This window comes from Lolium rigidum, chromosome 2 (assembly GCF_022539505.1).
Source record: "Lolium rigidum isolate FL_2022 chromosome 2, APGP_CSIRO_Lrig_0.1, whole genome shotgun sequence".
NCBI classification, from domain to species: Eukaryota; Viridiplantae; Streptophyta; class Magnoliopsida; order Poales; family Poaceae; genus Lolium; species Lolium rigidum.
This window is the reverse complement of record NC_061509.1, coordinates 133,877,912-133,890,308: the sequence shown is the minus strand read 5'-3', so window position 1 is coordinate 133,890,308 and position 12,397 is coordinate 133,877,912. Positions and strand designations below refer to the sequence as shown.

The following is a 12,397-nucleotide window of genomic DNA, read 5'->3' as shown; positions in this document are numbered from 1 at the left end:
ACGCCGAGGCCGGGAGGATGGACGCCGCGGCCAAGACCCGTGCAGAGGATACAAGGATCATGTTGGCCGACTTGAGCAGGATGGACGATAACACCGGGGCCTGGTTCATAAAGAAACGCGCCGAAATCCGCGCGCGAGATGACGACTGATCTACGACGCCAATGTCTAGCACCATGGCCTCCTTTTGAACTAGATTTGTTGTTATGGCCATGTTGTGCCCTTTTGGACTCCATTTTGCGCCATACCATGTGTAAAATATGATGAACTTATTTGAGACCTCAATTTGAGCCAATTTGAGTCTATAATTTCATGCAATTTAATTGTTTAACTTGTTTTCTGAATTTAAAATGGTCCGCGCCGAAAATGCGTTGCCCGCTGGAGTCATCCGACGCAAACGGACGCATGATTATTTTCACGTCTGCAGCCGCGCAAAGGAACGCACGCGGACATTTTAGGTGTCCAAAATACGTCGGCCCGCTAGAGATGGTCTAGTAGCCACGGCCCACGGGTCAGGAGTCAGGACAGTCATTTCCCCAGAACCCAGATCGTCGTGCCACCGTGTTCTCTTCCCCACCCATCGTCTCCTCCCCGACCACCAGCCTGACACCAAACACCAGCTCGCTCCCCATTCTCGATCAAACGCCTAGGATTGTCCAAGGAAGCCGACTTCAGCGACGCCATGGCCACGTCCGTGTTCAGCGGCGACGAGACGGCGCCCTTCTTCGGGTTCCTGGGCGCGGCGGCGGCGCTGGTCTTCTCGTGCATGGGCGCGGCGTACGGCACGGCCAAGAGCGGCGTCGGGGTCGCGTCAATGGGCGTCATGCGCCCGGAGCTGGTCATGAAGTCCATCGTGCCCGTCGTCATGGCGGGGGTGCTCGGCATCTACGGACTCATCATCGCCGTCATCATCAGCACCGGGATCAACCCCAAGGCCAAGCCGTACTTCCTCTTCGACGGATACGCGCACCTCTCCTCCGGGCTCGCATGCGGCCTCGCTGGACTCGCCGCTGGAATGGCAATCGGCATCGTCGGCGACGCTGGTGTCAGGTGCTCATCCCGATCCCCAAATCGAGCTAACATTTTGCTATTTTTTTTAATGTCGATTAGTTTGTGTTGCATAATTGCATAGTTTACTAGTCTAATAATCTCTTTCATAATGCTCTTTGGCGTGGTAATTAGTGGGTGTACCTTATGCTGCTGAAATCATACCAGAAGTAGCCAATTGCCATATAAGCTGGCAAACTTCATAATTTATTGGATAACTCCGATTTCAGTCTTCTTGGCTTGTCATTATAATTCACCAATTCGGTCACTGTTCAGTTATTCTCAAAGCTATGGATTGATGCTGATGCACTTCGATTTTGTAATGCAACACTTTGCTCTTGTATTTCAACCAAAACTTATGGTCTATGCATTCAGTGTTGTGTATTCATGCATACCTATGATGACAACTGAGAAATTTTGCTTGTGGTTGGATGGTTCATAATCTATTAATCTATGCTGCATCAGTTTTCATATAGGTCTAGTGGTGAGCAGGTTTGGCCAATAAATGATCTTGTTTACCAATGATTGTTTCTATATATCTCTTTAACTGGCTCTCAAATTAAGAGATAAATAAAGTTCGGTACGGTGCCACTTCTATGTTAAGGACTAGGACTGATAAACAAGATTAGTTAAGTACTCCAACATAAACTCATCTTGATGTTGTTCTAATGTCAACTTCTCTGCTCCCAGGGCGAATGCTCAGCAGCCAAAATTGTTCGTGGGCATGATCCTCATCCTCATCTTTGCCGAAGCGCTTGCACTGTATGGCCTCATTGTCGGTATCATCTTGTCATCTCGTGCTGGTCAATCCCGAGCAGACTAGACATTGGTTTATGACCCCTATACCACATACGAGTGTTCACTGTGTTGTTTTGATGTATCTTTGTGGTCTATTTCTGCTGTTCAGACTCCATGCTTTCTTCTGTCTTCTTGGTAGTTGTATGATTCTATAACTTTTAATGCACACCTGGCACATTGTTGCTTGAGAACATGGAAAGGTTTGGTGAATAAACCAGGATTTGTTTTTCTGAGATGTTCTCTATATATATCCTTGTATCGTGCTATGCTCATCACTGTCTCTGAAGTTGGAAAGAAAATACTTGTCTTTCCTACAAAATAACAAAATTCCCTTGTGCTGCTTTAGTTCAAGTGACCGCCGGGGATGGCAGCATCTCTGGTTCGTTCCAGCTTCAGTGCTGTCCCAGCATGATTCTGGGACAATTTAACGTGGAATGCAGATAACCATGAAGTTCCAATCTTTTGTAGCAATTGGTAGACGGCAGCTGTTTTGATCATTCTTTGGTTTTCTCCCTCTACTTCGGCATCGCCCAATAACCATATATATATCTGCAGATAAGCAAAAAAATCTTGAACGAGACAACAAGAAAGCTTCAAATAGTTTTTTTTTGCGTAGAGGAATACTTTACCACCACTGTTTCTCTTTCTAAGCAGTAGGTCTTCCACATTTTCCGAGATTTACTCCATTTTAGTATTTTCCTGACGGTGTCAGAGACTTTACCCTGTTCGGTTATTTCTTCTAGTAGAAGTTTTAGAAAAGACTTATATTTTGGGACGAAGGTAGTACTTCATTACAATATCCAAAGTTTGGTTTCCAGCGAGTTAGCAGGCAGTATAGTTAAGAGCATCTCCAAGGGAGACCCTCAAATTGGCACATCGGTGTGAAACTGTCAGCGTGGAGGCTGCCTAGGCCAAAACTGCGCCAAACGGCCACCCCTATCGTGTGTCCGCAGTTTGTTGAAGGTCGATGGCCCCCATCTTGGCCCCAAATATCGGACGGCGGAGGTTGTACGCTATCCTCTTTCGTCCCCGTGGACCCCCTCGTCGGTTTCTATGCCCTTGTCTACACTCCACTAACCCACTTCTCCCTCCCAAACACACGTGTTGCCGCCTCCCTTCCCATGGAACCTTTCTTGGCCCCATGCGCTGCCACCATGGTTAAAGACCTTGCCCTCTTCATCCCGCCGAGGAATTAGCCAATACCCCAAAGCATGAAGCGCACACGAGAGAGAAGGAGACTGCGGCGCGGCCCAAAACCAGTTGGACGGGGGCAGCACGTGTTGCGCATGCTCAACTGCCAAGCTGTGGCCGATGCCGTGGCCGCGCAAGGCTCAGCTACCGCTAGCCAAACCTCTAGAGCCCGCTTGCCAAGGAGCATGTTGCTGCTGATGCCGCTGTATGACGACATGTTGGGCTATGTGCCACCGCCGAGGAAGTTTTCTTCACGCGTTGAGTCCCCCGAGTTGGAGACTCGGCGTCCTCTGCTCGGGCGGCACCAGATAATCTTGACCTCAAGTCCGCATACGCCCCCGGTGACACACTGGCTTTGGTGTGGGTGCCTAGGTGGCCACTCAAGTCTGGCAAGCTTTGAACGCATTCAACTTCGTTCATGCATGGCCCAAGCTTCACCAGGTCCCAAGTGGATTGACCTCCTTGCATCACTCAAGAAACAAGTCAAGGGTCAAACAAGTGGAAAGAAAAGGAGCAACAAGCAATCCAGTATTCATGTCGAAGAGGTGCAACAAGTGGTGGTTTGGGTATGCGCTCCGATCAGCCTCGGGGAAAAAAGCTTTCCAAGGAAGACTTGAAGCGTCATGCATCAACGATCACTTTGCAAGAATCTTTGAAAGAGATGGTAGCCATCAAAAAGACCTCAAGTGGAAAGAGAGGGGAAATTCGAGAATAGAAGAAAGATGATCGCTTCAAGGGATTTGTGGATATCGTTCAAGAGAAGTATCATCAATGCCATCGCCAAGCGAGAAGCTTCACATTGATGCCAACCTTGCCACCAGCACAAAGTTGGATGCAACCACAAGGGCGAAAGAAATTGATCTCAAGTTGTTCGTGGAGGAGACACGTGTGATGACAACCGATCTTAGCCTCATAGATCATCAGTCGAGAAGATTGATCAATTCATGTGCTTGTTGAAACGATGTGGGATTTGTCGTATTTTGGAGTTGGTACTATGCCGGATGTCAGGTATTTGAATTTATATGTTTGGTATTTATGTTGAACTGAGTATGTTTTATTGATGAGAAATGGTTAAGAAATGGGTAAAATGACAAAATTCCGGCCGACCGATAGGATTTGAGGGGCATCATTGGGACTCGGGGCAACGTTTCCAATTCCCACAGACAGCGTTATTTTGGCCCCCAAATCCGTTTGCCAGGGAAGAGAAAGGGACAACACCACCCCCGATGCCTATTCATCCACTGCCCTTCGCCAAAGCATGGTTTCGGGCTCATGCCAAACTTCATGAGGCTTTGGCATGTATGCGTTTGTCGTGCCGCACGCCAAGAGACACCGACGGATCCATCTTCACTGGCTGGTGGAGGCAAAACAAGCGACGCCCAAACCTCTCCGCAAAGAGGACTAGGATATGCAGCACTACTCCTGCCATGGATGATTTGAAAGCATAGGAACGACTGTGTTTTTGAAGGAACACAGCTACATGGCCTGATGTCCAAAGTCAAGGAAGAGGCATCCCTCTGGGCTAGAGCTGGAGCAATGGGGCTTAGGGTTGCGCTACCGACGACCTGGGATGTGCATTAAAGCAACTGTGTGTGTATAATGTAAACTGCCTCATAGGAGGATTGTAAACAAAACTACTACTCCCTCCGATTCATATTAATTGACTCTAATATGAATGTATCTAGACACATTTTAGTTCTAGATACATCCATATTGAAGTCAATTAATATGAATCGGAGGGAGTATCATTTCAATGAAATGAGACGCAAAGGTCCTTTGCGTTTTCTCGAGAGAAAAAAATGATAGGGGCACCAGCATGTCACTACCATCCTTGCATCCCAATGACCACAAACAGATCATACATGTCGTTGACCCAAATAAAGTCCAACCTGCAGCACAATGTGTAGGATGCACCGACCCAATCATCATCGAATGAAGGCAGGTTTACAGTGCTCACCGTATATCAAGAATGACACAGCAGAGGACCTATCTATCCTACCACATCAAGCTACACAGAAAACCAACTTTGAATCAGGGACTTGCCTCATCAGACCAGTATTAACATCTAAAATTTCTCTATTGCTACTTTGCGGCTGATACGCCATATCTTTGGAGGAGGCGCAATCTTCTTATTCTTGCCTACGCTATGCTACACATGCTATTTTTGCCACGTTCTGAACAATTTCTGCTTTCGGCAACAGCTTAAAAGAATTTCCCGAAGTCCTCAGCTGGCTGCCCCCAAACATCCAAGAAACCTGAAAGCAGCAAAGTGGGAAAAAGTGTTAAGCTCCAGGAGAAAATTGAACCAAAAAATGTCACCCGACAAACGCTTCCAAGTACACAATGTTAACAATAATATGCAAAGTGTGTTCAGTGGCATGGCTGCTAAGCAAAATCTAAGAATCAAAGAAAGAAAGGCAAAATCCGGAATCTTTCCCTAGACCAGAAAAAAAGAGTAGTAGTTTCTCAGCAGTCAAGGCGGAATTCATACATCAACCACCGTAGTCGCTACACCTGATAGCCATCTCTAGTCCAAAAACATGGTATTTTCGCTCACACGGATAGAGCAAGAACGAGCCAATGTTGTAGTGTATGTCATTTTTACATAGTGTTTAGTGGGACAGTTGACACAAAAGTTCACCAAGTCTAGACAGGGTGTAGTATGAATCAACCATGCAGCTCTTTTCAAATTACCAAGCAATTGAACACGCATGATTTACAGTATGACTATTTATCAAGTGATCCCCAATTTCTAATTCTTAAGGTATGAGTTTGCCATTCATTTCGCTAGCACCCCAATATTGTTCTCGTATTCACTTGATTCTTAATATAAGAAGATTAGCTGACAGATTCCAATGCAAATTACCAATCTTTTCACATATCAAACAGATCATGTAAATCAGTTAAAATAGGTGTACACTACAATTTGGTGGAGTAAGAAGCTAGTCAATAGAGAGGGCCAAGAATGATTCCATGCACTATATTCGATTATTGAATAAATTCCAATGTGGAGCATGATTTTATAAAAAAAGTATACACTTGAACCAGATTTAACAGTAAGACCACACCTAGAAAAAAAAGTCCCACAAACCAACAGGTTGAACCAGATTCAGATAATTATTTTGGCTGTAAATCAGGTGCAATGAGGTGATCTTTGTTTGTACATCCAATTATATGTAACAGCATTTCCACGCCAGAATTTACTCATGATTATAGTACGGGTTATTCGGGAAAGGGAACGATCCAGTTGTCTGAACTTCACAGATGAAGGAATAGTTATGTAGGCAGTGATTGAATTTCTTAAGATGTGAAAAAGCATATTCTTTTCTCACTTAACTAAATTTTGTTTCACACAAATAGAAAATCAGCATTGATGATTTGTGCAAACATGTGGGTATTAAGTATCTGATGAGGATTTATTACCCCTTAAGCATATGTTACTAAACTTACGGTGGTCAAGGTTTCTGAGTCGTGACTCAAAATTGAATCGCCAACCGGCGACTCAGTGATTAGTCGACTGTTTAGTCGCGAGTCCCCGTGATTTTGATAAAACGACCCAGCGACTATACAGCGATTCAAAACCATGACGGTGGTGATCGCTCAAATGAATACACCAGGCAGGTAACCATGAGACAGCGAGAACATTCGCACATTCGAATTGAACAGTATGAGCAAAAACAGCAAGAACAGAAACTAGGAACATGGAGGATTTTCTTAGTAAGCATATGCCACTGAGTTGCAAAGGCAAAGGATATTGTGTGTGCTATAGTGACTTCTATATGTACACATGCAGAAGTACAACCACTTGCTATAATAAGCTTAATAACTACTACACTGATATAGATGTTTCATGAACGTAAGTAAACATTGCTCAAAGTGGTGGGAGTGTGGGGGTGCATGAACATGAGGCCCCGATTTGGTTTCCACCTATACAGCAGTGAAAACATTCTGTTTTTTTTTCCAATAGAAGTTGTCATATAAAGTGCATAGGTTGGTTCGGAACCTAGCCAGTAAAAAGGTCAATACTGTAGGAGATTATTATGCATGCGGCAAGCTGGCATTTTCTAAGAAGGCCTAGGAAGGGCTTGATGGTCTACGCTTGAAAGTAGAATGGAGATTTAACTAAAGTGATTAAAGGGCTAATGTGCAAAAGCCATTAGAGATCTCATCTCTTGTAGCAGGGAGCATTATAGATGTACTTAGAAGTTGCCCAGTCAGATGAAAGCGTTAACAGGCATTTATTACCCACCGTTATCAATGCGCACTGTGCATAGATGGCAATTCTAATCTTGAGCAAGTCTCCAGGGCCTCACGGTGTGAAAATGTGTTTGTTGAGCAATGAACAATTAATGTATTTGGATTTAGTATTACTCTAACCTGGTAGTCTTTTCATGTACTGAAAGTGAAAATGTGTTTGTTGAGTAATGAACAATTACTGTATTTGGATTTAGTATTACTCTAACCTGGTAGTCTTTTCATGTAATGAAAGTGAATTTGAGTTAGTGTAGCTTGAGTATGTGCTACCACCATTTATTCAGCGTAACACCGGACATAAGTTGTGGGCCCACTTTTAAGTGATAGGAAAAGGTCAAGCACCGGGTGAGATGGATTGCTATAATAACAATATAATTAAAATCTTGACCCAGTGAGAAGCCCAACATGGACAGCCGGGTTCAAGATACTCACTGCATCTGTAATTACTTGGGCTATTTGAGACCCTGTGCTCTCCAGGGCGTACTGGCTAGTGAGACAAGGTTCCACCCAGCCCACCCGGGTTCGAGTCTCCTCACCTTCTAAGAACAAAGCTAAGAGCATCTCTAGCGGATCCCGTAGAAAACCCAAAATTGTATTATATGGTTTGTGTCAAAAAAATGCGCACCGAAAAGATCCCGCAAAACGGCCCATACCATAATTTTTTTTCCAGTGTCCCGTAAATTGACCCCTGGGTACTTCATATAGTCAGTTCGGAGGGTGAATTTTACAGTGAACTGTAAACAGAGAAACATTTGGCGGGAGGGAACTTTCAGGATGCTCCGTCGCCAGACTTGCTGGAATTCGACCAAATTTCCGGCGAGGTTCGATTCCTTGCGGCAAACTTCAATTTCCGGTGAGAGAAGCAGGTGACGGTCAGCTGGAGCACACCTGCAGCGGCAGGGATGCAGGACAAGGTGCAGCGGCGGTGGAGCGCTTGGGGCAGAACAGGTGTGACCGTGAGGGCACCCGATGGTGGGTGAAGCCATGGCACCGAGGCTGGGAAGCAGGGCGCCGGGTGCGCATGTTTGTGGCCGACAAGAGATTGCGGCAGCAGGTTCCAGCGTGGGAGTCGTGTGCCAGGGCGAGGCGGCACCAGATACAGCCGGCTAACTCTTATGTTCTTCACAGTATCTAATCTGTCCGAGCCCGCAGCGTACGTTTTACAGAATTACTGAAAAACGATTTTATGATACGAACTCTTATGGGACCTGCTGAAGATGCTCTAAGGGGTTTCTTCCCTAGAAATAGGATGTGTGCAAATATAGTAAATTACACAATATATATCTAACTTTCCATACCAGAATATTACTTCAATTTTTACAAGAATAGTGAGCAGAAAATCTTATACCAGTAATACTCCACCAGAGAATAACAAAAATAGACACAACATTTTGCACAAACGAACAGATGCAACTGATAACTAATTATATATGTATCTGAGACTAATATAGGAAAATCAGACAAGAGGACATGGAGGCCTAAAGTGCTAAAGCAAATTAGGTGACTAGAAAATTTAGTCTCCATTACCTATATCAGTGAGGGACCCATATATTGGATCATCCATGACTGGAATGCCCTGAAAGGGAAACAAAAATAATTAATGTGCTATCCTCCCAAAGAGTGCAGTAAAAGACTGATAAAAAATCATGGAAAATCATTCACTGAAACTTCATTCTAGGGCCTCTACAAGAAAACTATCTAAAAGAACCAGGAAGTCTCACCTCTGAATCATTGGCACAGATACTAGCTTGAAGATCAGGTTGCATTGATGTGAAGCATGGTATATCAGCCACGAGGTAATCAGAAAGTGCAAGATTGTAACCATCTTGAATAACAGGAAGATCATCGGTATGTATACCAGGGTGCATCATGCCATCCATGCTAGAGCATGTCATATCATTCCTGTTGAAAATTGCATCTGTAAGTAGAAACCCTAAAGCAGCAAACTTAACAAACAGCATTTGATATGCTAATGTAACAACATCACGCCACAGACTATTCGAGGGGCTACCTGACACACTGAAACATAAGCGAGAGAAACACATACGACATATTTAAGGGCTACCAAGTAATTCCTAGATCATTGTAGCAAAAAAAAGTTAGACAAGGAAATAACTACAGGCCAAGCAACTCACTTTGCTTGTGAAGAATCAAAGCCAGCAACTTCAATTTGTGTGTCATCTTCTATATCAAATACTTGGACAGAGTTATTGCCCAATGGATCTTGGTATACATTATTTGTACCACTGACATTGTCACCTGCCCTAGCTCCAAAATCTTCTTGCAGATGTTTATGTGGCTCCACAGAAGATCCTGGTACAGAGCGGCCAAATCCAGGATTATTATGTATTCTAAATGAGCTGGGTTGATCCAGCTTTTCTTCTTCTTCTTCTTCCATTTTGATGATAGTTTTAGTCTCCGCGTTAGTGAACAGTTCAACACCAACAGTGTTCTTTTGACCAGACAACTCAATCAAGTCCACATCTTCCGGCAGCATTTCAGTATCACAAATCTGAGCTCCCTCCTTGAACTGCAGGTTTAAGTTATCTTCATGCAAAGACATTACCTGATGTAAGTCAGTTTCTTGTATCAATCGAACTTCATGATAAGCTGCCAATGGAGATAGGTCAGATTCTTCAATCAAGTTATCATTGTGTGAATCTGCCAATGAAGATAGGCCGGCTTCTTCAATCAAACTATCATTTGGAGAATCGATCAATGGAGAAAGGTCGGTTTCTTCAATCACACTATCCTCAAGAGTTTCTCTGAACGTAGATAGGTTGGTTTCTTGCATCAAGCCATCCTTGCAAGAAGCTGCCAATGGAGATAGGTCGTTTTCTTTCATCGAGCTATCCTTGTGAGAAGTTGTCAAAGGTGATACAGCCGTTTCTTCCTTGGATTCCTGGACAACATGGAGTTGTGCATCCTTACTGTCTTCTCTCATATTCTCAGCCACAACTGATGTTTTGCTTTCTTGGAGGAGCGTAGGTTCCGTTATTTCGTCGCAAGCTGTGCTGGAGCCAGTGTTTTCTTGGCAGGTTTGATCTTCTCCATTGTCTGATGGGGTGTCAGTCAAAGATCTCTCATTTGCAGCTTCATCAACAACCATCTGGGAAGCTTCTCCAGAAGAAACTGGATCAACTGTTTCAATTGCTGCCTTTCTATGTGGGCGCACTGACCTGGGCTTCGTTGGGGCTTTTGCGAAGTCGCAGTGTTTAAGCAAACTCCTGCTGTCGACATGCAAACCATTTTCCAAATTCGCCATGTCATCATCCAAAGCAATAGGGTCTAAAGAAGTCCCACACGAAATGTTGCCGTTATCTTGAGCTTCCTCATCCACAACCTTACCATCTACGAAAAGTTTCGTCTCTGCTTCCTCCATAACAGCTATAGTTGAAGCGGCATTAGCATCACCATTTGTGTCCATCCCGTTCTCCACCATTTCCGACTCTGAACTCAAAACTACCTTATTCTCTTCCATGACACCGTCCTCATTCTCAGACTGCACCTCTGGCTCCTGAGCATCAGCATCCTTCCTACTATGATTACCATTGGAGGTCACTGCGTTTGACCGGATATCCTCCATTTCCAACTGTGTTACTACAGCCTTTGCCGCCATCGAAGGTGTCGCTTCCTTCACCTCCTCGGTCACACAACTCCTGGCCTCATCATTTCCCCGCCGATCCATCCGAAACCCGGGAGCACCGTCATCATCATTATCTTCCTCATAGCGTCGACCATTGGAAGTGGACCTTCCTTTCTCCTGCTCCCTGTCCCTCCCCCAATCCATATGCCCCCTTCTGTACTCCCCATACTTCCTCTTCCCCCTCCCATTGTAGCTAATACCACCATTGCTGTAATCAAAATTATCTCTAGTATTACTGCTACTGCTACTGCTATTGCTCCGCCTAGGTCGGGTGGCAGGGTTGTTGCAGTACGCATCGTCGTACCTCCTCCGGCCATAGAACGCGGGGGGTTCCTGCAGCTGCTGAGGCAGCGGCGGGGGAGGGGGAGGGGGAGGGACGGCCCACGCGTCGCCGCCCCCGCGTTGCAAGGAGGAGGGCGGGAGCGCGCCCGTGGACACCAGGTACTCGGCGGCGAGGCGGCCGGCCTCCATGAGCACCTCGTGCCTGCGGTGCGGCGGCGGCGGTGGGGGCGGTGCGGGAAGCGGCAGCCGGCGAGGAGGTGGAGGGGGAGCGTACAGCTGCTTGTGGCCGCCGCGGGGGTACACGGCGCCGCCGCCGCGGCCGAACGGCGGCGGAGGCGGCGGCGGCAGGCGGCTGCGGTGGTGGTGGTACTGCATCGCGGCCGGTGACGCGGAATCCACGAAGAATTCGCCAAAATTCTTTCTTCTGAAGAAAAAGAAAAAGGCGGAGATGGAAAAAAAAGGAGAGTGATTACGATTCCCTGCAGCTTTTCCTTGACGAGAGGAATCGGAAACCCTAGGTGAAAGGGGTTAATGAACTCACAAATGGGCACTAAATCGCCGATCGAGCCATCATCGAGGCGGAATCGGGGCAGTAATTGCCTCCTTCCGATAGCCCCAGTTCTTGTTTGTATCAACTCCTCCTACCAGTTTGATCGAGGCGAAAGCCCCCAAAAAAAAACACGGCAAGAAGAATTATGGAGTATGAGAGGCGACGGCGGCGGTGGGCGAATCTGAATTCCACGGCGACGGCAAGGAATTGGTGGATTTTTAAGAGGAAAGCGGAAAGGGGTGGAGAGATTAATGGGTGCCTTTTTGGTGGGTCGGAGCATATCAGTTTCGGATGCGGGCGTGAATGAATGCGCGCGTGGATTTAATGCCTCTATCTATTTGCTGTCTGTGGCTGCTCTGCCCATGACAGGTGGGCTCACCACTCGCTCTAATACTGGAGAGGGATGGGATTATTATCGTCGCACACATTACACGTGTGATGGCAGGCAGGCCGGACAAGGTCTATGCTCGCCGCTGACTTGACTATTCCCCGGCTAAGCTTATAGTAGTAGTAGCGATTTTTAAAAAATAATATGGATTTTTTTATTAATTTCCAATAATAATACGTGATTTCAAAAAAATCAAATTTATGACTCGTTCGGCAAGGGCATTTTGCTTAGATCATCTCCAACA

The 12,397-nt window shown here is 45.8% G+C and overlaps 2 protein-coding genes across 2 annotated transcripts; one reads left to right on the top strand and one right to left on the bottom strand.

Moving 5' to 3' along the window:
• Positions 1-577: 577 nt before the first annotated feature.
• Positions 578-2,072, top strand: LOC124687274 (V-type proton ATPase 16 kDa proteolipid subunit-like). Its single transcript, XM_047221068.1, has 2 exons — positions 578-1,047; positions 1,735-2,072. Exons 1-2 carry the CDS (start codon positions 680-682, stop codon positions 1,865-1,867), a joined length of 501 nt encoding a protein of 166 aa, XP_047077024.1. The 5' UTR covers positions 578-679; the 3' UTR covers positions 1,868-2,072.
• A 2,764-nt stretch (positions 2,073-4,836) lies between these two features.
• Positions 4,837-12,052, bottom strand: LOC124692370. The gene is made up of 5 exons (XM_047225724.1): positions 11,757-12,052; positions 9,423-11,639; positions 9,009-9,189; positions 8,815-8,863; positions 4,837-5,288 (listed from the first exon to the last, which is right to left on the bottom strand). Exons 2-5 carry the CDS (start codon positions 11,588-11,590, stop codon positions 5,236-5,238), a joined length of 2,451 nt encoding a protein of 816 aa, XP_047081680.1. The 5' UTR covers positions 11,591-11,639; positions 11,757-12,052; the 3' UTR covers positions 4,837-5,235.
• Between the last annotated feature and the right edge of the window lie 345 nt (positions 12,053-12,397).